The 27,722-nt window shown below is 45.6% G+C and overlaps 1 protein-coding gene across 1 annotated transcript in view; it reads right to left on the bottom strand.

Annotated features, from left to right (window-relative positions):
* The window catches only part of LOC122920102 (sodium/hydrogen exchanger 5-like), a 144,164-nt gene that overhangs the window by 62,089 nt on the left and 54,353 nt on the right, over positions 1-27,722 (bottom strand). Inside the window, exons 4-6 of the mRNA XM_044269311.1 lie at positions 16,513-16,815; positions 14,929-15,092; positions 71-149 (exon numbers count right to left, since the gene is read on the bottom strand). Coding sequence (XP_044125246.1) covers positions 71-149; positions 14,929-15,092; positions 16,513-16,815 — 546 coding nt within the window. The remainder of the gene's footprint in view (positions 1-70; positions 150-14,928; positions 15,093-16,512; positions 16,816-27,722) is intronic.

The raw sequence follows: 27,722 nt of genomic DNA, 5'->3' as shown, positions 1-27,722 counted from the left end.
GTCCACTGCCGCAGGCAGAAAATATGACCAGCTAAGGTGCCTGATGAATAGCAACTCCCCCATTACTCACCCACGCCTTTCATGTAATCAGCCGCCTGGATGTTCCCTGGTCCCATCTCAACAAAGGAATTAAACACTTTGTACAAAACCTGCAATATGTAAAAACAGAAGATAAAAATAATCAGAGTCAGACATTATATCTGGCACTGAGAAAAGAGACAACAACTGAATTTGCAGAAAAAAACAAAAACTGTGCTAATTACATAAAACCCAACAAGAACCATCACAGCGGACATCAAGAGATGTAATCATTATCTGTGGCTACATACACATGACTTTATCATTTTCTTGCTTAGTACATTAAGATTAATGATAATTTAGTCATTGACTAAACTGTTGCACAATGAGAAACAGAGACAATTGCAGGCTAAAAAAACATAAGGTATGTCCATGTAGCGATTTGGGGTGAAACATGTGTTGAGCGCCCGTGTCACGCCCAAGTATCGCAGTGTGGCATGGCTGCCATGGGAATGAATGGGGTCACAGTGCTGGATTTTTTGTGACTCTTATATCGTGGTGAGTCGCACTGCAATCTCATTCATTACTTTTATGGCAGCCCTGCTACACTGCGAACTTTGGTCACGCGAAAGCTATCATGGCCAAAAATTGCTGTATCCTAAGTAATGAGTTCTTTAGCATTGCTTCTAGTCTCAACAGCAGTGATCTCCAACCTGTGCCTCTGCAGCTGTTGTAAAACTAGAACTCCCATCATGCCATGCCAGCTGCAGCCTTTCAGGGCATGATGGGATATGTAGTATTACAACAGCAGGAAAGCCACAGGTTGGGGAACATTGATCTACAGAAGTGTTCCTCAACTCCAGTTCTTTAGGGCCCACCTGCCTGCCATGTTTTCAGGATTTCCTTAGTATTGAGCAGGTGATATAGTTATTGTTAATGCTTCGGGACATACCTCAGGTATTCATTCTGTAGGATATTCTCCAATCATGAGCGGCAGGTGGGTCCTGAGGACTGGAGTTGGGGAACACTGTTCTACAGGATAAAAAATTATCATTGCGCTACAGATATGCATGTGCCATGTTAATGCCGTATTGCAGCACAGACTCATTAACATGAATGAGGAAAGATCTGTAATATATGTTGATCCGAAACATGTTGATGAAATTAGCCTGATGTTTGGTTTTTAAGCACGTTTCCTAATAAAATACGCACTCCGAGGTAAAGCTGGACAATCTACTTTTTTTGCCATTTCTCAGCCTTGGTTCCGGTTCTGTGTCCGTGCTCCTCAGTGGTGTATGGTGAGGTGAGCTCCAACTTGGTGTTTTTACATTAACATGAATGGGTCTGCAATATACAGCAAAAGATAGGACATGTCCTATGCACTCCGCACCACATCTTGAGGATTGCTGACCCATTCATGTCAATGGTCCGCAATACGGGCACGGATGGCCTATGGTTGTGTGACTGGACCCTTGGGGGACTCAACTTTTCATTTTTCAAAGCTCCTTTGGAAAATGAAAGGTGAAATCGGATTGGTTGCTATGGGCAATTAAGCCAGTTTTCCTTTACATCACTTCTTTAAATCTCCCATTAAGAATCTATGCAGATTTTTGTCCGTGTCACAGAAAAAAAAATACATGAAAGACCTGGACAGGAAACAGCAGAAATCGCATCCTGTAGTAAATATCTGCAATTTGCAAATCTGACACGTGGCTATACCCTTTGTAAATATTGCTGTAAACAGGTGTAATGAGGTTGAAGGTCAATGGTCTGAGCAGCTGCAGCTAAACCACATACCCTGCGATACTTTTCCTCGTGTTGTTCCAATTGAGGGTCTTAGACCCTTCATCAAAGTGGGTTATGCAATTGCAATAAACCATTTTGTAACTAGGCTGCAGGTTATGGAAGCTTCCACAGGAGTCTGCGCAGCTTCACACCATGTCCTTGCAGTTATCGAGCTGGATTTTTGTGACGCTCAATTATGCTACAATACATTTTATCTGTCTTATTATCTGTAGGCACAAAAGCACCGCGAGCACCAAGACAAGGCAGAGCGCAGTCATGTTGTGCACAATTAGACCTGATGACCTATAATGGGTTGAATGAAGCCCACTCATCTCCTGCTGGGTTTTATATCTCGCTATTGTATCTGCCATCAGCAATAGAAAATTACGTGAAGAAGTCATAAAATGTGTATCTTACATAAGAACCATTATGCAGGGAAACTATAATATAAATAGTATGTGCAGTATTACAAAAGTTTGCCTTGACAAATATATTAAACGCTTTGACCACCTTAAAGGGGTTGTCACATCAAATATTGGTGGCTAGGGATGAGCGAATCGACTTCGGATGAAACATCGGAAGTTGATTCGCATAAAACTTTGTTCCAATACTGTACCAAGCAGGAGCTCCGTACAATAGTAGAATGTATTGGCTCCGATGAGCCGAACGTATTACTTTGTGAAGTCTCATGAGACTTCGGTAATAACTTCATAAATTAATTTCTACTATAAAAAAAACATTTCCCGAACTCGGTACCTTCGAACCGAACCCGAGTTCAGGAAAAAAATTATTACAGTAAAAATTTAGTTATGAAAGTTTTGCGTGAAGTATCACGAGCAATAACTTCGGCTCATCAGAGCCAATACATTCTAATACTGTACAGAGCCCCTGCTCCGTACAGTACTGGAACTAAGTTTTATGCAAATCAACTTCAGATGTTTCATCCAAAGTTGATTCGCTCATCCCTATTGGTGGCATATCACTAGAATATACTACCAATGTCATATAGGTACTGGTTCCACACCTGTCTATAGAACCGAGCCACAAAAGTTCGGGAGAGCGCACTGTGCATGAGTAGCTTTCCTCCATTCAGTTCTAAGGAAGCGCCGAAAACAGCCAAGCGGAGTACTCGGCTATTTTCGGAAGTCCCATGTACTGAGAATGCACCTCGCAAGCACAGTCACCGCTCCATTCACTTCTATGGAACTGCCGGAATTAGCTGAAATCAATGGAGGGTGGCCATGCATGCGTGATGCGCCCTTGTTCTGTTTGAGGACTTCATTCTAAATATGGGTGTGGGTCCCAGAGGTGGGACCTGCACCTATCTGACAGTGTTGGTATATCCTAGCAATGTGCAACCAATGTTTGAGGTGGGACAACCCCTACCAGATAGCAGTATAATATTTGTAACTACATACACTGTTTCACTGTCCTATAGGTTCATTCAGTCCAGCCGTGCACTACATGACTGCTCATTAGATTGCAAGCTCTTCAGCACAGTCATGGTGCCAACACAGTACCGTACCATACATCTGCTACTCACTACGGCTCCATATGAAATGAATGCTAATAACGGCAGCAGTTGGTTTTTAGTTCCTGCACCATCTGATCCGACTAATGATCCTATAGCCGCGCAGCCAAGACAATGTTAGAGAGAAAGGTCTGCATGTCAGTGGCAGCTGCTAAATAAGCAATGATGCCAGCATGGCATGGCAGAGCCTACCCCCAATGCTTACCAGTCAGGACTTCTGGAAAGCTGGGTATCAGACACTATTTTGATGTCCACCCATCTTTTGCAGAAACAGATATGAATTAAAAAAAAAAAAGTTTTTTAGGATACCACATTTTTCCAACTTGGAAACAGAATAAGGCCTCATGCACACGACCGTGGTTTTAGTCTGTATCAGATCCTCATTTTTTTTTTCCGGATCAGATGCGGACCTATTCATTTCAATTACCATTTTGCGGACAAGAATAGACAGTTCTAACAGAGGGCAGGATGTAGCGATCCGCAAAATGTCAAATGCACACGGCCGGTACCATGTTTTGCAGATCTGCAGTTTGCGGACCGCAAAAACAGCTACACAGCAAGAAAGATGAAACGGCTCTCACCTGCTCTTCATCTATTTTAAGTACGGAACAACCGCACTTGGATGCGGGTAAGGCATCATGCACACGACCGTTGTGTGCATCCGTGTCCATTGTTCCGTTTTCCGTGATTTTCTGCGGACCCATTGACTTTCAATGGGTCCGTTGAAAACTCAGAAAATGCACCGTTTGTCATCCGCGTCCGTGATCCGTGTTTCCTGTCCGTCAAAAAAATATGACCTGTCCTATTTTTTTGATGGACAACGGTTCGCGGACCCATTCAAGTCAATGGGTCCGTGAAAAAACACAGAGGCACACAAGATTGTCATCCGCGTCCGTAAAAAGAAAGCAATGCAGCTCAACACGTAGACGGTGCAGCGATTAAAAATTACATCCAGTTTGACAAATCCTCATCAAAACAGCTACAGCCATGTGCATGAGGCTTAAATTAATAAGGAATATTTACTGAGAATTTTTTAAGGGACAATTACTTTGTGACAGTGCCAATCATAAATGTTCCTGACCATCAATACCTCAGACATAACATAATCTGCTGGAAGAAAACCAGACCTGCTCTATTGATTCGTCAGAATAAGAGATGCGAATTTCTGTGTCGGACTGGAATAATGCAGCGACTGCCGGTTACCATAGAATCGTCTGTGATGATCACTCATCACTCTATGGAGCGTTAGGAACATGGCCACAGGTCCTACAGGTCACCACCCTGCCTTCCCTCTCTGTGATAACTTACATCCCTATCACTGCTTTGCCTTAGGCCTCATGCAAGTGAAATGTTAAATTCTGGACAAATGTGACAGACAAATCATGGTATGCTCAATAAATGTTATTCTACAAGTGTTGCTTCTAGGGGAGAATAGCAAGGTCCAAACAGGATCCAACACAGCATAGTACAGCAGCACACAGAAGCAATACGGTGCAAAATAGGGACTTACACAGTTTTAGTGAGCTGTCGGCCAAGCTCTGGTGTGTGCACGGGACCTTAGCAAAGTATTTCATCTCCCAAAACTATTTCAGCTAACCTGTTATCAACATTTCAATGATCCTGGGTTACATCCTGTAATATATTCCAGAGCTGCACTCACTATTCTGCTGCTAGAGTCACTGTGTACACAAATTACTTAGGCCTCATGCACACGACCGTTTTTTTTTAAGGTCCGCAAAAACGGGGTCCGTAGGTCCGTGATCCGTGACCGTTTTTTCGTCCGTGGGTCTTCCTTGTTTTTTGGAGGATCCACGGACATGTAAAATGAAAAAAAAATCTAAGTCAAGTTTGCCATTCAAATGATAGGAAAAAACGGACACGGATCACGGACACGGATCACGGACACAGATGACAATCTTGTGTGCATCCGTGATTTTCACGGACCCATTGACTTGAATGGGTCCGTGAACCGTTGGCCGTGAAAAAAATAGGACAGGTCATATTTTTTTCACGGCCAGGAAAAACGGATCACGGATGCGGCTGCCAAACGGTGCAGTTTCCGATTTTTCCACGGACCCATTGAAAGTCAATGGGTCCACAAAAAAAAACGGAAAACGGCAGAACGGCCACGGATGCACACAACGGTCGTGTGCATGAGGCCTTATCCTGTACTGATCCTGAGTTTTACAGCAAGACACGGAGGCTCATATTGCTATCTCCTTCTTTACTTTCCACCAATAGCAGCAAAGAAGAAATTTACATAATCATAACAACAAAGGATCCTCCCCTCTCAGATCCTATATCAATCGGCTCCTCTTCAGAATCCTCCTCTTTCTTTGCTGCTCCACCAGCTAAGTACATCTGCATTTTCTCTTGTCATGTTGCTATATGGCTGTGTTTCTTGTAGGATTGTTTGTCTGCGCTGCTTCATCTAGGGTGACTAACCCTTATGTGCAGCACTTCCTGGTGGGTTATGTCCCCACTGTTTTTTATCCCCCTTTAGGTTCTGTATTTGCCTTCAGTTTTCACTGTCCCCATTTTGGCCTGTGTTTCATTTTCATCCCCTTGCCACACTCCGTTTCTGCGCAGCGTTCCCCTTCAGTTTTCACTGTCCCCATTTTGGCCTGTTTTTCATTTTTTATCCCCTTACCACACTCCGTTTCTGCGCAGCGTTTCCCCTTCCCGACCGCTTGTCTCTACATCGGGAGGCGGGGCCTCCCTCCCCGTCTTCCTCGCTTCACTCTGCCCGCGATTCGGGCCTTGCTCCCCGGCCGGCCGCGAGATCTCGCGAGATCTCGGCGGCCATCTTGGATGACGCGATTGTCCCGCGAGATCTCGGCGGCCATTTTTGTTTTCTTGGTCGCGATTTCTTGTGGGCAGTTCATACCCAGCGTTCCCTGCTTGCTGCTCCTGCCGCCCTCGTTCTTCTAGCTGCGTCCCCCCTGTATTGTGTACCTTGCGCTGCGCTTTACTAGGCTAGTCATTGCTTGGTTACGTCCCCTTTACTTGCGGCCAGTTAATTTCAGGTCTGATTACCTCATCATGTCCCACCCTGCCCAGTCTCCCACTAATGCCCCCCCTATTCTCCTGAGGATCATAGGGCACCTGGGGAGGGTGCACAGGCACAGATTTTTCTGCGCTCTGTGTCTGATGCTGTCATGGCAGCCATGGCTCCATGACCACTATACTGTCCCAGAGCATTACCCAGGCGCTATCTGCGCAGCCTACAAGAGTAGCTCTGCTGGATACCCAGAACACACCGCAGCCTACCTGTATTGAGCCTCCTGTTTCTCAGAAGAACTTGACTGGTGCACATCCTGCCACCCAAGGTAACGTGCATAGTTCACGTGAAAGGGCCTCATCACGCCAGGCAGAACGGGCGCGAACATGGAAGTGCGCTAGAGCACAATCACCTAATGTGTCTGACTCAGACTGAGCATCGGACGAGGAGGCTTTTGCGGATGTGGATTATGTGTCAGAGGAGGATATTTCTCCCCCAGTTGAGGGCCCCTCAGTTTCCGCTCCTGCGGCCTCCTCTGCCAAGGACGTTGCGTCCTCCTCCGCCATGTGTCAGTCAGACATTCTGCTGGACTCAGCGGGTGAACCTATGTTCAACCCCGACACTTTGCATCACCCTAGATCGGCGGAGTGGCTTCCCACTGAACAGGTGGGTAGCTATTTGGAGCACTGGGTGCGTCGCCCCCTGAGCTGTGAAACACGGAACAAACTTAGGGCCAAGTGCCCCAGGCCACTAGTCCCCATTAAGGTGTGTGACACCCCTGTGGTGGACCCCAAGATGTCTCAGTTTTTGGCCAAAACTGGTTGGAACCCTTAAAAGGGCCTGGACTCAGCCCTGCACAGCTGCCAGGATAAAGTGCTGGATGTCTTCGGCCCGCTGGCCGAGATTTTCGAACTAGCTGAGGTAGCTAGGACTGAGGGCTCCCCTATTGACCCTGAAGAGTTGCGGGGTTGGACCCAAAGGGCGATCTGCATCTCCGGGAATGCCAACACCACTTTGGCAATCAAAGGCGTAAGGCCATTTTGTTTAAAATTTATCCCAAGTTGTCAAATTTGGCGCGCACAGAAGCGGGTAAGGACGCCCAGGGTCTCCTGTTCGGCGATTCCTTTATTAAGATATGGGGCAATTTGTTGGCACCTTCACCGCGCTAGACAAGGCCCAATCATCCATGCGCAGGGTATTTCAGGGACGGGTCTCTAATCGGGCCGGCAGTAGCAGGGGCTACCTGTCCGGCCATGCAGACTTTCAGGCCCGTGGCACAGGTAGAGGTTCCTTTGGTCAGCGACCTCCCTTCCAGGATCAACGCGACCCATCTCCTTTCTTCTCGTCCAGAGGAGGCCAGTGGCGATCTCGCTCCTTCAGAGGCAACCCGACCTCTCGCAGACCCTTCGGTAAGTTCTCCTCTGATTGGGGATTCTATGGCCCCTTGTGTAGGGGGCAGACTCCAACTTGTTTCTCATGTTTGGAGCCTCATCACATCAGACCCGTGGGTGCTGACCACAGTCAGTTTTTTTGTATAGAGCTCACGGGTTCCCGTGCATGCTTCCCCTCCCCCCTGCCCATACCAATATCGCGCCCGGATTGCGCACTAGTAGATTCGGAGCCCTGTATACGGTGGTGCGCTACCGTCATTTCAAAATGGAGGGGATTCACCTCCTTCGAGATCTTTTGACACCAGGAGATTGGATGGTAAAGCTGGATCTAAAAGATGCTTACCTGTCAGTCCCGGTGGACCCTCGTTCCAGGGACCTTCTCCGGTTCTTTTGGAGAGGAGGGTCTGGAGGTTCACTTGTCTCCCGTTCGGGTTGTCTTCAGCTCCTTGGTGCTTCACCGAACTGCTGCGTTCCGGTCGTGTCATGGTTGAGGAGTCGGGGTGTTCGCCTCATCATTTACCTGGACGACATCCTCCTGATGCACGAATCCAGGGCGGGTCTTCTGGAACATCTGCAGTGGACGGCGGACCTACTGACGGACCTCGGTTTCCTCCTCAACGCGGAAAAATCATGCCTCATCCCATCGCAGAGGATGGAGTTTCCTGGCTTTATGGTGGATTCGATCTCGGAATCCCTCAGCCTTCCAATGACGAAGTTACGTGCGATCCGCAAGGAGTTGAGACATGCTCGTCTTGTCCCTCACCTTTCATTACGTCACCTGGCCCGCATCATTGGACTCCTAGCATCTTCAATTCAGGCCATGTTTCCAGCGCCGTTGCACTACCGTGCTCTCTAGAGGCTGAAGATTGCGCATCTTCGGATCGGTGCCTCCTTTGCGGACGTGGTGGTCTTGGTCTCGGAAGCCCGGGAGGAGTTGCGTTGGTGGATCGCCAATCTGTGTGGACTGGCAGGGCGATCTTCGGCTTCCTTCCGGAGTTGACCTTCGAGTCGGATGCGAGCCTCCAGGGATGGGGGTCTCATTGCAACGGAGTCTCCACGGGAGGATCTTTGTCGGCGGAGGAGTCTCTCCTCCACATCAACGCCTTGGAGCTCCTGGCCGGTTCCTTCGCGGTCAGGAGTTTCTCCAGTGGGATCGCCAATGCATGCATCAGGCTGCGGATGGACATCGTCTCGGCAGTCCGTTACGTCAACCGGTTGGGAGGTTCCCACTCTGCAACCTTGGCGCGGTTAGCCAAGGAGTTTTGGTCGTCTTGCCTCTCCAGGGACATCATGGTGCAGGCGGAATACCTGCCGGGTCTGAGCAACGTCCGCGCGGATTGGAACTCTCGCTACCTGTCGGATGGCAGCGATTGGCAGTTGGATCCGGAGGTGTTCTCGGCAATTTCGGACATGTGGGACCTGATGACCATCGATCTCTTTGTTTCTCGGCTCAACCGGCAACTCACCCGGTTTTACAGTTGGCGTCCGGATCCGGAAGCAGGGGCGGTGGACGCGTTCCTCCAAGACTGGTCGACTTCCCGCCTTTACGCTTTTTCCCCGTTCGCAATGGTCCCGCGGACTCTCCTTCGGGTTCGTCGCCATCGGGCGGATTTGGTACTGGTGGTCCCGTTCTGGGGGTCTCAAGACTGGTATCCTACGTTGCTGGGGATCCTAGTGGAGGTACCTGTTCTTCTCCCGTCTCTCGTGGACCTCCTTCGCAACCCTCAGGATCTTCTCCTGCTCGGCGGTTCCCTTTGGCTGTTGGCGTGCCGGATCTCAGGACACCTGGAGCTGTCGATGGCATTTCGGAGGCGACTCAACAGTTACTGGACAACGCATGGGCTCCCGGCACCAGAAAGTCTTATCGGGCAGCCTGGAGAAATTGGGCTAGCTGGGGCTTGGAACGGGACTTGGATCCCGTTTCAGCACCTGTAGCTCACCTTTTGCAGTTCCTCACCTCCCTTTTTGAGGCAGGTAAGGCGTACCGGACCATCAACCTCTTCAGGTCGGCTATTTCCACTGCCCATCAGGGTTATAAAGGCGTCCCTGCGGGTCAACATCCTTCGGTTTCTCGCCTTTTGAGGGGTTCTCGGTTGGTGCGCCCTCCTCGCCCTCGTTTTTCGACTACCTGGGACGTCTCTCTGGTGTTTCCTTTTTGTCCTCTTGGCCGGAGAATTCGGCTCTCTCTTTGAGACAGTTGTCCGCTAAATTGTTGGCGTTGTTTTGTCTTATTTCTTGCAGACGGGTCTCGGATGTTCGGGCCCTCGACTTTGGCGCACGTCCTTTTACCCCGGAAAGGCGTCACTTTCAACATTTCGCGTCGCACCAAGACTTACATCAATTCTGTCTCCTATCCCAGTTTTCCTTCTGCTCTGATTTTGTGTCCTGTGGCTTGTCTGAGAGAATATGAGTCCAGGACTAGAGCCCATCGTTCTTCGATTGGAGGACGTTTTGCGGTTGGCTGATTGGTCTCATGTTACCACGTTTAGGGAATTTTATTTTCGTCCCCCGTCTCATTTGTTTTCTTCTATTATAGATCGGCTTTGAACTTGCAATATGAGCCTCCGTGTCTTGCTGTAAAACTTAATGATTTTCCTATTTCATGACGTAAAGTCATAGTTTTATTAAAGACACGGAGGCGAGTATTGCCCGCCCTGTTCCCGCCCTTGGGTCGCCTCACGGTTTTTTATTGCAGTGGATTTTTTCCTTGTTTTTCTGATGATGGTCGTTTTTTGTTAATATTGTTATTGTTATGGTTGTACCTTTTAGTGTTACTGTTATCAGATCTTTTATGCTCTTATTATTTATATTATTATTATAATGCTTATTATTATTATCGTATATTGTTGATCTGTCATTCTATCCCTGTCATGTATGTTTGAGTACTGGGATTTCCGGATGTGACGGGTCTTGACGTGTATGTTTCACCTGGGCCTATGGTTTGTTCTCTTTTTCAGGTTGAAGGTCGATTCGGAATTCGGTGCCGTTTTTCTGGCTGAGTTGCCACGGTGTCTATGGTTCTACGTAGTTCTGAGTTTACAGAAGTTAGCCAGGGTGGCTCGATTTTGCGGTTTGGTGGACCTGAATGGTGGTCGTTCCTCGGGTCCAGTTCCGGTTCCAGTTTCAGTTACGGTGTTATGGATGGTGTCGGATACAAAGAAAGAGGAGGATTCTGAAGAGGAGCCGATTGATATAGGATCTGAGAGGGGAGGATCCTTTGTTGTTATGATTATGTAAATTTCTTCTTTGCTGCTATTGGTGGAAAGTAAAGAAGGAGATAGCAATACTCGCCTCCGTGTCTTTAATAAAACTATGACTTTACGTCATGAAATAGGAAAATCATTAAGTTACATCCTATATTATACTTGAGAGCTGCACTCACTATTCTGCTGGTGGAGTCACTGTGTACATACATTACTTATCCTGTACTGATCTTGAGTAACATTCTGTATTGTACTCCAGAGCTACACTCACTATTCTGCTTATCCTGTACTGATCCTAAGTTACATCCTGTATTATACACCAGAGCTGCACTCACAATTCTGCAGGTGGAGTCACTGTGTACATACATTACATTACTTATCCTGTACTGATCCTGAGTTATGACCTGTATTATACTCCATAGCTGTACTCACTATTCTGCTTGTGGAGTCACTGTGTACATACATTACATATCCTGTACTGATCCTGAGTTACATCCTGTATTATACTCCAGAGCTGCACTCACTATTCTGCTGGTGGAGTCACTGTGTACATGTACTGTATTCTGTACTGATCCGGAGTTGATTATTTTCTTGACACCATGTAGCCGGATGTTGTACTTCCCCTCTATACTTAGACTTATCATTGTCCCAAATGAGTCCAATGACTGTGGTGTCATCGGCAAACTTGATAATAGAATTGCCACCAAAAACTGGGACACAATAATAAGTAAATAAAGAGTACAGAAAGGGACTCAATACACAACCCTGTTGGGACACCAGCATTTAATCTGATCGATGTAGAGAAATTATCAGCAATCTTCACCTTTTGCACTTGATCTGTCAAGAAACCCAAGATTCACCTGCACAAAAATGCACTAAGACACCAAGATGCACACGCTTGATTATCATTAGTGTTGAGTGAATTAAAGTGAAGCAAATTGACTTTGATCTGAATTACAGGAAAATTTAATTCACCACAAAGATGAATTTGCTGGTGCTTCTTGGTAATAAATCCATTTCTCCTGAAGTGGTGGTAAAAAAAAATATATATATATATGCTCATCTTATGCATTTGCTCACAGAGATTTTGTCACGGCCATCTTGATTATAGAAACCACTCAAAATCTTCCGTGCAGTGAGGTGTAACATCACCACGTCAGCGCGCTGGCCAAGAACGTGGCATGTAAGCGCAAAGTAATTTGTAACTAATCAAATTGCTTTGTGAAATTCAGTGAAGCAGCCAAATCAAATTTTTTATAACTTTGCTCGTCTCTGATTATCAGCTTACAGGTGAAACTCGAAAAATTTGAATATTGTGCAAAAGTCCATTTATTTCAGTAATGCAAATTAAAAGGAATTGCATTAATGCAGCTTAAAATTAGAATTTTGTGAAAAGGTTCAATATTCTAGACTCAAAGGGCCAGATTTATCATGACTCTGACAGCTCACTCCACTTTCACATATGGCTAAAGTCAGTTTTAGTCAAGTGAGATTTATGATCGGCCCTTTAAGACTGTAATAAATGTGGTTTAACGGTAGCAGTTTATCCGTCAGTAAGCAGCTTTACAAAAGTCGCACGTCCTTGCGAAAAAGTCGCATGTTCTATTAAAAAGTCTCATAAGATAAGCATGGTCATCACTGGAGTGAAATTGCGACTTTTTTTGTGACTTTTTTAATAGTCCCAATAGTAAATCTGTCTAGAGATTCATTTACATAAGAAAACACGCCCACTTTCTGAAAACTGGCGAGCATAGTGCAGAGCAGAAAATTTGTGCGCAGTTTTAGCGTTTGCGCATTTTTTTGCGACTTTTTCACTCCATTATTCTGACTTGAGCTAATGATAAATCTGGCCCAAAGTGTCGCACTCTAGTCAGCTAATTAATCCATAACCCCTGAGCAAAGGGGACCTGAGATTGAGACTTTGGGGTTTTATAAACTGTAAGCCATAGTCATCTAAATTATAACAAATAAAGGCTTGAAATATCTCGCTTTGCCTGTAATGAGTCTCATATGTTAGTTTCACCTTTTAAGTTGCATTACTGAAATAAATGAACTTTGCACGATATTCTAATTTTTTGAGTTTCACCTGTAGATAGAACCACCAGATTAAACGCTGAACTAAAACCAATAAGCCATAATCTAGCATGTGCATCTTGGTAATCTAAATGTATTGCAGGAAGAATAACATCTTAATTTGACCTACCGTATGTTGCCAACAGACAAATTGATAAGGATCTAATGCGCTTGGGAGGCTCGAATTAGGTGAAGAACTAATCTTTCGAGACACTTGGCAACAATTGAAGTTAATTCTACAGGACGATAATAATCATTTAGTCCAAGAGCTGAAGGCTGTGACATTGGAACCACAGCCAAGGCCATCAATAAATTAAAGATGTCTCTAACGACCCCAGCTAATTGCGTAGCACAGGTCTTCAATACACGGTCAGGCAGCCCATCAGGTCCTGCTGCCTTCCGTACGTCCACCTTCTTCAACACAATCTCAACATCACATATACAGAATGTAATCTGATGCTCATCACTCAGGGAAGCTAATTTGCCTACGGCTTGTTTATTTTCTCTACCAAAAACGAGCATAAAAACAATTAAAAACAATTAAACTCTGTCACTAAGAAAAAAGGCCCTCTGAAAAACTCGCCTTATTTGATGTTTTAAAATAGACAATAGAGCGTACCCCCTGCCACATGCAATGAGAATCATAGAATTAAAAATACTCCTCGATCTTACATCCTGTATTAGGCTACTTTCACACTGTCGTTTTGGCTTTCCGTTTCTGAGATCCGTTCAGGGCTCTCACAAGCGGTCCAAAACGGATCAGTTTTGCCCAAATGCATTCTGAATGGAAAAGGATCCGCTCAGAATGCATCAGTTTGCCTCCGACCAGTCTCCATTTCGCTCTGGAGGCTGCCTGCAGCGTTTTGCTGTCAGCTTGACCAAACTGAACCAATCCTGGCACACAATGTAAGTCAATGGGGACGGATCCGTTTTCTATGACACAATATAAAACAAATCCGTCCCCCACTGACTTTCAATGGTGTTCAAGACGGATCCGTCTTGGCTATGTTACAGATAATACAAACTGATCCGTTCATGACTGATGCATGCGGTTGTATTATCTGAACGGATCTGTCTGTGCAGATCCATGACGGGTCTGCACCAAACGCGTGTGTGAAAGTAGCCTTATACTCCAGAGCTGCACTCACTATTCTGCTGGTGGAGTCACTGTGATATTACATTACTTATCCTGTACTGATTGTACATTATAATCTGAATTATAACCCAGAGCTGTATTCACAATTTTGCTGGTTTATTTAGGAAACACTCATATTGCTGTTTATCAGGCAATTTCGCTTCACACACACAGTACTTTTTGGAAAAATGCTGTAGTTTTTCTGCTAGTATTTAATGCATTTTTAAAGGGTTTCTGTCACCAGACCCTATTAACCCTATTAAGCTAGCTGACATTAGCGATGTGCTAATGTCAGCTGCACCTAACTAGCCTATTCCTACTTTTATCTATGCCCCCGTTACGCCAGAAAAATAACTTTTATAATATGCTAATTTGCCTCTAGGAGCGGGGGGGCGTTGTTCCTGTTCCTAGCGGCTCAGTTCGCCCACCTTTGTCGCCTCCCTTCAAGTCCTGATTGACAGGGCCAGGCAGCGCTCGAATCTGTCTGCCAGCCCTGTGCTCTGGTGAAATCTTGCGCCGTTCAGCATTTGGCGCAGGCGCGGTGAGGGAAAGACGCTCACAGGTTGCCAGCTTCCTCACTGCGCCGAATACTGAATGGCGCGAGATTTCACCAGAGCACAGGGCAGGCAAAAGGATGCGAGCGCTGCCTGGCCCTATCAATCAACACTTGGAAGGCGACAAAGGTGGGAGAACGGAGCCTCTAGGAGCAGGAGCAAATTTGTTGATAAAATGTAAAATCATTGACGACTTCTTTACATGTACCATGAGACAATAGTGTGTGAAGCACGTACCACAGTGACGGCATCGTTAAGCAGCGATTCTCCAAATACTATGATGAATAGGGTCTCATTGACATGAACCTCCTCAAACACAGCCAGCACAGCGACGGGGTCAACAGCTGAAATAAGGCTGCCAAAGAGCAGGAAATCCAGCAGACCAGCCTCCACCTGAGGGTCTGCAGAGAAACAACAGCACACGAATGGGAAACGCCTCATTTTACAATATTAGATACCAGATTACCATATATTAGATAGCAGTACATTTCTAAGGTTAGTTTCACATCTCCGTTCTGATCCAACAAGCTGTCCCTTTTTTTTGTCCGGCTGAAACCCGGCACTTATGCTGGAAACTGTCCAGATCTCCACCGGATCCCACTATTGTCAATAGGGGCTAGCGGTGAATGGCAGTCTCTGGCTATGCTGGACACAGTGAACTCCAGCATGCTGTTCCTCTGTTGGGTCAGGTAAACAAAGATGTGAAACTAGTCTTAGAAATATGACTAGAGAAAACAATATGAAAAAAAAAAAAAAAAAAAAACAAATGATGCAAAGTTACTAAATTTTTTGTGCCGTGAAACATTGCTGAAAGTGAATGGCTTACATCAATCCTGAGAGGACACAACAATAATAATAATAATAATAATAATAAAAACAATAATACAGCTGCAACGTGTGACTAATACCAAAGGCACTGTCAGAAAGACCTTGGGAGAACCTACTGGGTTGCTGTACGTTCCACCTATGGAGAGCAGCTAATTACAGAATGATCAATACACATTGACCTCAGTCTTTCTTCATCACTTCTGGGCCACCTGGGAATGAGTGTCATCTATATTTAATGGACAATCTTCACCTGAAAATTAATTTCCCAGCAACAACTGTGAAACAAGGACGAAATACTGATGCCGTCCATGTTCCATCCGTGTTATGTCTGTGTTTTTCAAAGACCCATAGAATAAAATAGGGCATGTTCCCGTGAAGTAACCACAGCTCCATAGACTGTATAAATTCACAAATGCGTGAATACAAACATTAAAATCAATGGGTATTTGTGCTGTCCAAAAATTGCCTCCTCATCAGTGGAGGTAAAGAGCGATATTTACATGCAGCGATCATTTCATTATATGGGGACTCGAGATAGTTACTGCAATCGCTCGTCCTCATATAGATTCATTGATTCTGGGCAGCAGACTGCTCTTTACACAGGTCAATGTGCTGCATAAACTGCAAATTCACTCAATGAATGAGTGTTTGCTCGTTCATTGGGTAACTGGCAGCACATTTAGGCCAGGGCTACATGGCAATCTTGGCCACATGACAGCTGTCATACCCAAGTATCGCAGTGTAGCAGGGCAGCCATAGAAATGAATGGGGGCTTGCAGAGCGACTTGCAGGTTTCTTTTGACCCTGACCCCAGAATCCAATGGGAAGAATCAAAAGGCAAATCCCACACATTACTATTTCTTTATTGCTATGATTGACTTTCCATAAAAGTAATCCACGACTAATATATGAACCTAAATTTTCATAAGGTTTACTCTTATAGGCTGTTATTATAGGCTCCACTATCATAAGATGCTGAATTTCTGCACTTACCCATAAGCCCCAACAGCTTTACGCCCCATAGGGCTATTCCAGTGGCGAAGGAATTCCATACTGTGCCCACCACAGCGTACATGAGAATAGCGCCAATATTGTCGAAAAAGAGGCGAGTGGGCATGAAGTAGCCGGAGTCCAGGACAATTGGGGGGAGCAGAAAGAGGAAGAACATACTTGGTTCTAATTGGAACTCAGCTCTTTGGGCAATGGCCAAGACAATCCCTCCAAGGGCCAGTCCCAGGATGATCAGCAGGCAGCTCTCGGGAACGACGGTTGTCACCTTCCTGGACAGGTGGAAAACTGCAAACACAAAGCAATGAAGAAACACTATTCAGTACCCCCTAGACCAGTGACCTAGACCTGTGGCTCTTCAGCTGCTGATAAAACTTTGGGAAACGTTGCCCTAGCCTAGACCAACAGCTATGGACTTTAAAGGCTATGTACATCCGCTTTGAGCTAAAAATCATTTTTTCAATTGGTCTACTAGCTAGCTGCCTGTGGATTTTCTGTCTTTTCCGTCATCTGAGAAGCAGACTGACTCCTTATCTCTGCTCGCTCACATTATAAACTCTCATTATAGCTCAGTTCTTACCTTACTGATAAGAATGTGGCTTAAATATATGCTTATGACCTCTCAGTAGTTTAGAGATAAGGCCTATTAGATGACTAGCACAAAGTGAAAGTACCAGTCACACAGTTAGAAAAACTGTTAACCCTTTGTGACAATGGCTCAATATTTTTAATAAAGGCCAATTGAAAATATGATTTTAAGCCAAAAATAAGTTAAATGCAATCATAAAAAATTTGACTCCAAAGGTGTACATAGCCTTTAAGTTTTATTTGTATTGCTCTATAAGACAATATACATTGCAGAGATGTTCAGAAAGTGTTACCCATTACCCAGCAAAAGTACAAGTACCACATAGGCAGCCCAGCACCTGGATCTGAATACTTTTGCAAACGCATGTAATTAGAAATTTCCACTGAGCCACTGAGTTATTCAATAAAATGTATCGGTATAGCGCCACCTGCTGTTTGTTTTGTTCTTATTTCTTTGACCTGCTTCACTGAGAAGTCCGCACATGCTCAGTTTCATCCTTCAACTGTCTCCTGAGCTGTGATAGGGAGAGAATGGACACGCCCCCTGATCTGCAGCAGAAAAGACACTCCCCCTGAGCTGCCAGCTTGATATAAATCTAGCAGAGCAATGATTGAGGAGATCTCTGGATCCATGTGAGGTACAGGGCTGGTTCTAGCTTTGTTAGAGAGAGATTGTCATGTATTATATGATGTTTTGACGTCACATTTTGGAGATGAGAAAAGATGCTAATCTTTAAGCAAATTAGTTTCAGGTCATTATCTGTGCCTTTAATTGACTCAATGCACTGCTTATAGTTAATATGGGCCTATGTTCTCATGATTGCAATATGGCTCCACTTGAAATGCCACTTATGAGAATAGCTCTTGTCTCTCTCCATGAGGACATCTTATAAAAGGAATCCCACCTCCAGTGTGTACTGGTGAAGTCCTGGGAATAAATTTACCTCCATAAAAATTAATTACAAAGAGTGGTATTACCAGGCAGACATGTTCCCTGCAAACAGGCAGTGTGCTAATTACAGGCTCCTAAAATAAGACACGGTCTCCTTAGTTACTGAAGACACTGTAAATCCAGCGACAAAACCAGAGAATCCATTTACTACAGAAGAGAATCCCTTTCTAAGAGGAGAAGTGATCGGGTACTTATAACGATGAGGGTACAGCCACCCATGCTGATTCACCATCATTTCACCCCCTGTTACACTGAAGAGGATGAGATCCACCGTGACAGTCAATGGCAAATCTGTGTGAATGTACCCTACAATGACAATTATAGGACCAGACCACATCCTCTATACACAGGAGAGGAAGATATCCTTCCAAAAGTCAAGACTAAACTTGTGGTCTCTGGATGTCGCCAGGCTGGGCTCCCTTTACAATATATGTACCTTTTAAAAAAAAAAAAAAAAGAGCAACTAGCAGAAGTGACTACGCGCCTCCATGGCGCAAATCACAGACATTTGCCCCATCCTGAATGCCTTAGGATACAGTAAAATTCCTGATGGGTGCCAGATTATCAGGTATTCTAGAAAACTGGACACTCATAGAAACATTTACATAGAAAGACTCAGGTAGGACCATCACTTTTTTTTTCACTCTGCTGTCATATGTACATGAGATGTACATAGGAAATTAGCAGCCTCAGAGCGCAAATCACACCGGGGCCTATTTGCTAGTGCACAACTCTACATTCCCTTGGAACATGAGGATCTGATTCTTTCACTGTCCCCCTTTATATGCTTTAGAACGATATCACCTCAAAGTCAGTTATCTCTTTTACAGCAGCTGTAGAGCCACAGACTCCTGTCCTATACAAAAAGGGGGTAAAAAGTGAAATGAGGTTAATGACACGCTGACACGGCACAGAACCTGGTCATCACTCCATGTGCCTCTTCCTCCCCTCATATCTCACTATCCACTGCTTCTCCTGAGGCTCCTTTGTGAGTTTTGGGGGCTACTCCAAGTTCTGACCCCCATACCAGCTGCCTTGTCTGCTACCCTGGTAGATAACATCCATGTCAATGCATTACTCCTAAACTGGACATACATATTAGGCTGCATTCACACGTCCACAAGTGTGGTCCGCATCCGTTCCGCAATTGTGCGGAACGGGTGCAGACCTATTCATTCTCTATGGAGATGGAATGAATGCGGAGAGCACACTATGTGCTCTCAGCATACACATTTCCGGAGCGCAGCCCCGAACTTCCGGTCCACAGCTCCGCAAGAAAATAGAGCATGTCCTATTCTTGTCCACAGCTGCGTGTGTATTGCGGATCCGCCATACACCACAGACGTGTGAATGGACCCTTAGGGCTGTTTCACACGAACGGATGCCGTGCGTGTCATCCGCAGCGTGAATGACAGCCAAGCCCTGCACTGAACAGCAGAAACATGGCCCATTAACATGATTGACAATGCTCTGTGCCTCTCTGTGACCTTTTTACTACAAAATCACAGTGAGATAAAGTTGTCACTGTGATTTTGTAGTAAAAAGGTCACAGAGAGGCACGGAGCATTATCAGTCATGTTAATGCTCTGTGTTTCTGCTGTTCAGTGCAGGGATTGGCTGTCATTCACGCTGCGGATGACACACACGGCATCCACTCATGTGAAATAGCCCTTAGGCTACATGTTTCCGCGTCCGTTCCGTTTTTTGGGCGGATAGGATGCGGACCCATTAATTTCAAGTATGTGCGTTCCGTAGCCCTGCAAAAAAAATAGAACATGTCCTATTCTTGTCTGTTTTAGGCATTGTTGCAATGGATCCGCAAAACAAAAACGGATGGCATTTGTTAGTTTTTTTTGCGGACCACAAAACACATACGGTCGTGATCATGTAGGCTACTTTCACACTTGCGTTCGGGGCTCCGTTTGTGAGTTCCGTTTGAAGGCTCTCACAAGCGGCCCCGAACGGATCCGTCCAGCCCTAATGCATTCTGAGTGGATGCGGATCCGCTCAGAATGCATCAGTCTGGCACCGTTTGTCCTCCCCTCCGCTCAGCAGGCGGACACCCGAACGCTGCTTGCAGCGTTCGGATGTCCGCCTGGCCGTGCGGAGGCAAACGGATCCGTCCAGACTTACAATGTAAGTCAATGGGGACGGATCCGTTTGACGTTGACACAGTATGGCTCAATTTTCAAATGGATCCGTTCCCCATTGACTTTCAATGTAAAGTCAAAACGGATCCGTTTGCACTATCATGAACAAAAAAAATTAATTTTTTATTTTTTTTTGTGTTCATGATAATGCAAACGGATCCGTTCTGAACGGATCTAAGCGTTTGCATTATAGGTGCGGATCCGTCTGTACAGATACCAGACGGATCCGCACCTAAATGCAGGTGTGAAAGTAGCCTTAGATGTATGTCAGCTGAACCCACCAACAGCCAGAGGTGAATATGTATGTGAATAGGGGTCTCCAGACTCTCCCCGACAGCAGATGTTGGGGGATGTATTGATCAGGTAGTTTGATCATTTCCTTCTTGGGGAGATAAGACACCAGAAGTCTCTGGCAGAGTCTGTCCCCCTTCCGATTCACACTACATGCAGGTTTGGCATAGCCCATCAAGTACGTGTGTGGGGGAATTGGGATACATGTGCATGGCCAGCCCTAGACCTTCCCAGATGTGCGGTGGTTATACAGCAGTCCTCACTGTTGTACTATTTATTTATTTTACACACTTATATAGCGGTGACATATTCCGCAGCGCCCTACAGACATTATCACCACACTGTCCGCCATGAGGCTCACAATCTAGACTCCCTCTTTGGGATGTGGGAGCCACCATGCTGCCCATATGCAGTTATGAAGCCGCTAGATCCAGAGTCATCATATGATGTGAATTACCATAGCAGCAATATATGTTATTTATGTAATGTACCCGGAGCCGAGCACAGAGCGCAGGCCCCCGCAAGCACCAGTCACAGGCCACAAGAGAGAGTCAAGAAATATTGTATGAGCTAAGATATCAGTCCTATGGCCAGAAGACTGGAGGAGAAGTGTGACAAATATCCAAGGTAGTAAATAAAGAAAGAAATAAGAAGAACATGAGAAGAGGACGCTACAATAATCATAAAATTATCCCAATGACACGCTGACACTTGGGGTACAGGGTAATGACACGCTGACACTTGGAGGGACAGGACAATGACACGCTGACACTTGGGGGACAAGATAATGACACGCTGACACTTGGGGGACAAGATAATGACACGCTGACACTTGGGGGACAGGACAATGACACGCTGACACTTGGTGGACAGGACAATGACACACTGACACTTGGGGACAGGACACACTGACACTTGGGGGACAGGACACGCTGACACTTGGGGGACAGGACAAGGACATGCTGAACGCTGACACTTGGGGGACAGGACAAGGACACGCTAACATTTGGGGGGACAGGACAGGGACACGCTGACACTTGGGGGACGGGACAGGGACACGCTGATACTTGGGGGACAGGATAATGACACGCTGACACTTGGGGGACAGGACAATGACACGCTGACACTTGGGGGACAGGACAATGACACACTGACACTTGGGGACAGGACACACTGACACTTGGGGGACAGGACACACTGACACTTGGGGGACAGGACACGCTGACACTTGGGGGACAGGACAAGGACACGCTGAATGCTGACACTTGGGGGACAGGACAAGGACACGCTAACATTTGGGGGGACAGGACAGGGACACGCTGACACTTGGGGGACGGGACAGGGACACGCTGATACTTGGGGGACAGGATAATAACATGCTGACACTTGGGGTACAGGACAATGACACAAACATCTTCTATGGATTACATTCAGGGACCTCATGTTCATGTTTCCTACTCCTGCATTATTCCCAGTAAATTATATGATATTACTCCCCTCCCCCCATGGTTCGATATACTCTTTCGTGCGGTATAGTCCCATTAACCCCCCCTTCCCCCCATCTCCTCGATACCACCTCCGGCACTGATTTTCCTCGAACTTCTCATTATCTGCTAAGTCACTTACTAAAGCAGCTGATTTACCTAATAGGAGGCAATAAATAGTGCTCCAGCCTGCTGAATGTGCACCATGGTAACACTCGCTGCAAAAGGACATCATCTTCGCACTCATAAATCCGTGACAGAAGTAACAAATGCAAGATACAGCACAGAATGTAACCGCGTTGTGCCCAACGCTGTATGCACATAATGATGATATATCTGGTGCACGAGGTGCAGCAGTATTACTAATGCATAAAAGGACTGCACAGGGAAATCTCTAGAAATCAGTTCTCACATATACTGTACACAGTGTAAAGGAATGGCATAGCTCCTTACAAGGTTTTTTTAACCTTTTATTATACTTTATTATAACACTGCCCAGTTCCAGCTTCCTGATGTCACAAAGTAAGGGGAGGGGATAAACACCAGAATGACATCAGAAGGAAAATGACCAGGAACTAGGCCTCAAGGCTAAGGAAAGGGAACAGGTGACTACCTAGAAAACCCTAGACCTAGCCCTGACTCCTGTCAGTATGACTAGACCCTGAAGGTGAGAATATTCATATACCGTAAACCTAGGCCCTAGTGACCCTGAAGAGTCCTAGGAGTAGTGACAGGGTCTAAGACTACTGGTTCCTTCTCAGATGAACGAACCAGCATCCCCCTGTGGCCTAGTAAACAACGAGCAATAGAGATCAACTAAATACAAGCAAAGTACACTTATCTTCAATAGAAAATGCATTAGCAGGAACTCCGATGAGAACCACACAGCAGCTCCTCCAACTCCAGGCAGATAATATCAACTGCATGGTATGAAGTGTGAATCCAGACTAAATAGAGAGCAGTAATGACCACAAGCTGCACCTGGGATAAGAGGTGTGGTCATTACTAACAACAACACTGCAACAAGTGAAAACAGAGAGACTGTCAATTAACCTCACGTGCCGCCAGTCTCTCAGATCTTCTAACCTCTGTGATAGGAGGGACCGTGACACCTGGGTCCCAAGCTGCACTTCAATGGACTTCCGGTGCCCACATGTAGCCTTCGTGCATGGACGGGGTCACATGCACAGCGGCAGCCAATAACTGGCCTCAGCAGTGGCACATGACCTGGCAGACCCATACGTACTGTACCTTGTGAAATTCACAGGTTATACATGCAAAAACACAGAATCCCATTTGGGGCGGAAAAATACCCTCTGTTTGCAGGTAACATACAAACTCCCTCCTGTCCTATCATGTATCAGTCTGGTGTTCTTCTCATAGAGGATTGTCTAGAATGGATATACTGTAACAAACCCTCAGCTCTGAGAAGAACCAGGTCAGGACAGGTTCTCTTGCATAACCATGTACACAGACTGGCCATCGATCCTACAGTTAAACTTCCTGGTGGGCTGATGTCCAGGGCACCGCCTGATCCCTCCTCACGGCTGTTTGAGGCTGGTAACTAATGATCTGACGCTCCCCTTGTGGCAGCTGACTCTAACCACCACAAAGGGGCAGCTTCTGGGGATGTACTGTGTTCTGTGTGGGCAGTATATTGTGATCCACTGTGGTATTTAGCTCTGCTGGGGTGGTATATTGTGATGCACTTTGGTATTTGGCTCTGCTGGGGTGGTATAACGCGCCACAATAAGGTATTGCTGGTCCTGTCTGCTTGTGTTGGGGCCACTTTTAGTTTTTTTTCAGGGCCACTTGAAGTTCCTAGTACACGCCATCCACTTACTACTTCATGTCAGAACCAACAGGACGGTGTAATTCAGCGGCTTACTGTAAGTTACAGGCAGGGCGCAGATTACTGCCGCCAGAGGGACGCACGGTCAAATGAAGGAGAAAAATTTTTACAGAAGATCACAGTGACAGAAAGGGATGAATTCAGCTGGGCAGGGATAAAGAGATTTAAGTATACATTTAATTAGACCAGCGATGCAGGAATGAATGGGCAGATTAAGTGACCACAGTCTCCAAAGTGACATGAACTGATCCAAGATGCCCAAGCCTTCTGCACTGCGCGCAGATCTACACATCCACCTCTACCGGGTGCTGAGCACAAGCCATTCCTCTCTGTAGATTTCCACTGACCCTGGATTTCGCAGAAATACTGTGTGAGCAGGACAAAGGCTTCCTAGAGAAAGCCAATAAGAGAAAGTACACCTAAGAACTGCATTATCAGCAAATCCCTAATATTACAGCCTGCAGCAATAATACCGTAAGGAGGAATTACATTTTCCATCACCATATAAGATCAGCCGTGTGTGCACCAGACTTGTACCAGACATCTAACCGCCATATTCGCTCTCATGGGGCTGCTTTTTACGTCATCCAGTCACTCAAACAGATCTTCAGAGACCATGCATGGGTGGGCACCTTCTGAAGCCCCTCCCTGGGGAAACATGAGAGCATGATCTGGTATCATGGACTCTATACCAGGGACATCCAGTCCAGATTAAGATTACAAGTGCAGGGATAGCGAGTTCAGTGAGGAAGGAAATAGCTAGCTTTGCCCCTACTTAAAGGGGTTTTCCGGTAACTAAAGGTTATTACCGAACCACTTGATGGGGTAACTAATTGATTAGTGGGGGTCAGATTGCTGGGACCATTGATCCCAAGAATGAGCATTTTCCCTGCCCTATTCCCAGGATAAGGGATGACTATCAGATCTGTGGGGCCCTAAACCCTGCAGAGATCCCCTGAAATGGATATAAGGCTATCTCCGGCGTTCCCGTAGAAATGAATGGAGTGGCGGCGCACTTTTCCGACCAGCCGCTTTATCCATTCCAGGAGGGCTCCACAGGGTAAGGGGACCCGTTCTCTTGATCTATGGGGGTTCCAGCAGAGGACCACTACTGATATGATAGTTATCCCCTATCCTGTATATAGGGGTTAACTTGTTATAACCAGAATACCCCTTTAAGGCTTTATGCACACGACAGTGTGAATGGGTCTGCAGCTGTTCTTCAAAATTGCGGAATAGACGTGAACTCATTAATACGGTCGTGTGAATGAGCCCTTAAAGAAAAAAATATATATAAAGTATATTTATTGTTTCTGTTTTCCCCAAGGAAGTTAAAGGGAAGTAAAAATTTGAGAAATCCAGGATACAGTATTAACAAGCAAATTACATCTCCCAACTGGTTCAGGACCCGACTAGAGGGACGGCCATACTGGCCTTAGTATTAACCAATAGACCCGACAGAACAACAGATGTGCAGGTTGGGGGACACCTGAGAAATAGTGACCATAAAGTAATAACCTTCCAATTATGATTCAAAAGAGCGTTTCTAGAGGGAGGAACAAAAAATACCAAACTTCAAAAAAGCTAAATTTAGCCAACTAAGAGAGGTCATAGGCCGAACTAACTGAAACAAAGTTCTCAAAAATAAAAATACAGCCACAAAATGGGATATCTTTAAAAGCATCTTAAAATCTCATTGTGAGAGGTACATACCTTATGGGAATAAAAGGTTGAGGAACAAAAAGAAACCAATGTGGATAAATAGAACTGTAACAGGAGGATAGCACGGAAGCACTGGAAAACTATAAGGAAAATAAATTGAACAAATAAAAGCGGCCAAAGTAGAGAACGAGAGATTAATTGCCAAAGAGAGTAAAACTATCTGACCCAGGAAGAAGTACATCAGCGACTTAAAAAGATTCAAATAGACTAATTGCCAGGACCGGATGGCATACACCCCCGTATCCTAAGGGAATTTAGTAATGTCATAGCCAGACCCTTATTTCTGATATTTGCGGACTCTATACTGACAGGGAATGTCCCACAGGATTGGCGCATGGCAAATGTGGTGCCAATATTCAAAAAGGGTCCAAAAACAGAGCCTGGAAACTATAGGCCGGTACGTTTAACATCTGTTGTGGGTAAACTGTTTGAAGGTTTTCTAAGAGATGCTATCTTGGAGTACCTCAACAGAAATAAGCAAAAAACGCCATATCAGCATGGCTTCATGAGGGATCGGTCAAGCCAAACTAACTTAATGAGTTTCTATGAGGAGGTAAGTTCTAGACTTGACAGCGGCGAATCAATGGATGTCGTATATCTGGACTTCTCCAAAGCATTTGACACTGTACCACATAAAAGGCTAGTATATAAAATGAGAATGCTCGGACTGGGAGAAAACGTCTGTATGTGGGTAAGTAACTGGCTCAATGATAGAAAACAGAGGGTGGTTATTAATGGTACACACTCAGATTGGGTCACTGTCACTAGTGGGGTACCTCAGGGGTCAGTATTGGGCCCTATTCTCTTCAATATATTTATTAATGATCTTGTAGAAGGCTTGCATAGTAAAGTATCAATTTTCGCAGATGACACTAAACTGTGTAAAGTAATTAACACTGAAGAGGACAGTATACTGCTACAGATGGATCTGGATAGATTGGAGGCTTGGGCAGATAAGTGGCAGATGAGGTTTAAGGCTACTTTCACAGCGGTGCGTGGCGAAAGCCGCGGGACTAAAAAGTCCTGCATGTCCGAATTTTTAGTCCGGCGGCTTTCACTGTGCACTGCCGTGCTGCACCGGAGCTCAGCCCCCGTCCCCATTATAGTCAATGGGGACGGAGCGGCGGTCCGGCGATACAGCGGAAGGACGGATCCGACAGGGAGACCAGCCTGCCGGATTCGTCCTGCCGCAAGTGTGAAAGTACCCTTACACTGACAAATGCAAAGTTATGCACATTGGAAGAAATAATGCAAGTCACCCGTACATACTAAATGATAAAACACTCTGTAACACTGACATGGAAAAGGATCTAGGAATTTTAATACACAGAAAACTAAGCTGCAAAAACCAGTGTCATACAGCTGCTGCAAAGGCCAATAAGATAATGGGTTGCATCAAAAGGGGTATAGATGCCTGTGATGAGAACATAGTCCTACCACTTTACCAATCACTGGTCAGACCACACATGGAGTACTGTGTACAGTTCTGGGCTCCTGTGAACAAGGCAGACATAGCAGAGCTGGAGAGGCTCCAGAGGAGGGCAACTAAAGTAATAACTGGAATGAGGCAACTACAGTACCCTGAAAGATGATCAACATTAGGGTTATTCACTTTAGAAAAAAGACGACTGAGGGGAGATCTAATTACTATGTATAAATATATCAGGGGTCCGTACAGAGATCACTCCCATCATCTATTTATACCCAGGACTGTGACTGTGACGAGGGGACATCCTCTGCGTCTGGAGGAAAGAAGGTTTGTACACAAACATAGAAGAGGATTCTTTACGGTAAGAGCAGTGAGACTATGGAGCTCTCTGCCTGAGGAGGTGGTGATGGTGAGTACAATAAAGGAATTCAGGAGGGGCCTGGATGTACTTCTGGAGCGTAATAATATTACAGGTTATAGCTACTAGAGAGGGGTCGTTGATCGAGGGAGTTATTTTGATTGCTTGATTGGAGTCGGGAAGGAATTTTTTATTCCTCTAAAGTGGGGGAAAATTGGCTTCTACCTCACAGTTTTTATTTGCCTTCCTCTGGATCAACTTGCAGGATGACAGGCCGAACTGGATGGACAAATGTCTTTTTTCGGCCTTATGTTACTATGTTACATGTAGGATAAGGGCAGAGTATGCTACTGGGTATAAGGTAGCACA

This window comes from Bufo gargarizans, chromosome 10, assembly GCF_014858855.1.
Source record: "Bufo gargarizans isolate SCDJY-AF-19 chromosome 10, ASM1485885v1, whole genome shotgun sequence".
In the NCBI taxonomy this organism is placed as follows: domain Eukaryota; kingdom Metazoa; phylum Chordata; class Amphibia; order Anura; family Bufonidae; genus Bufo; species Bufo gargarizans.
The sequence above is the reverse complement of the archived record's forward strand: the minus strand, read 5'-3'. Positions and strand labels throughout refer to the sequence as shown.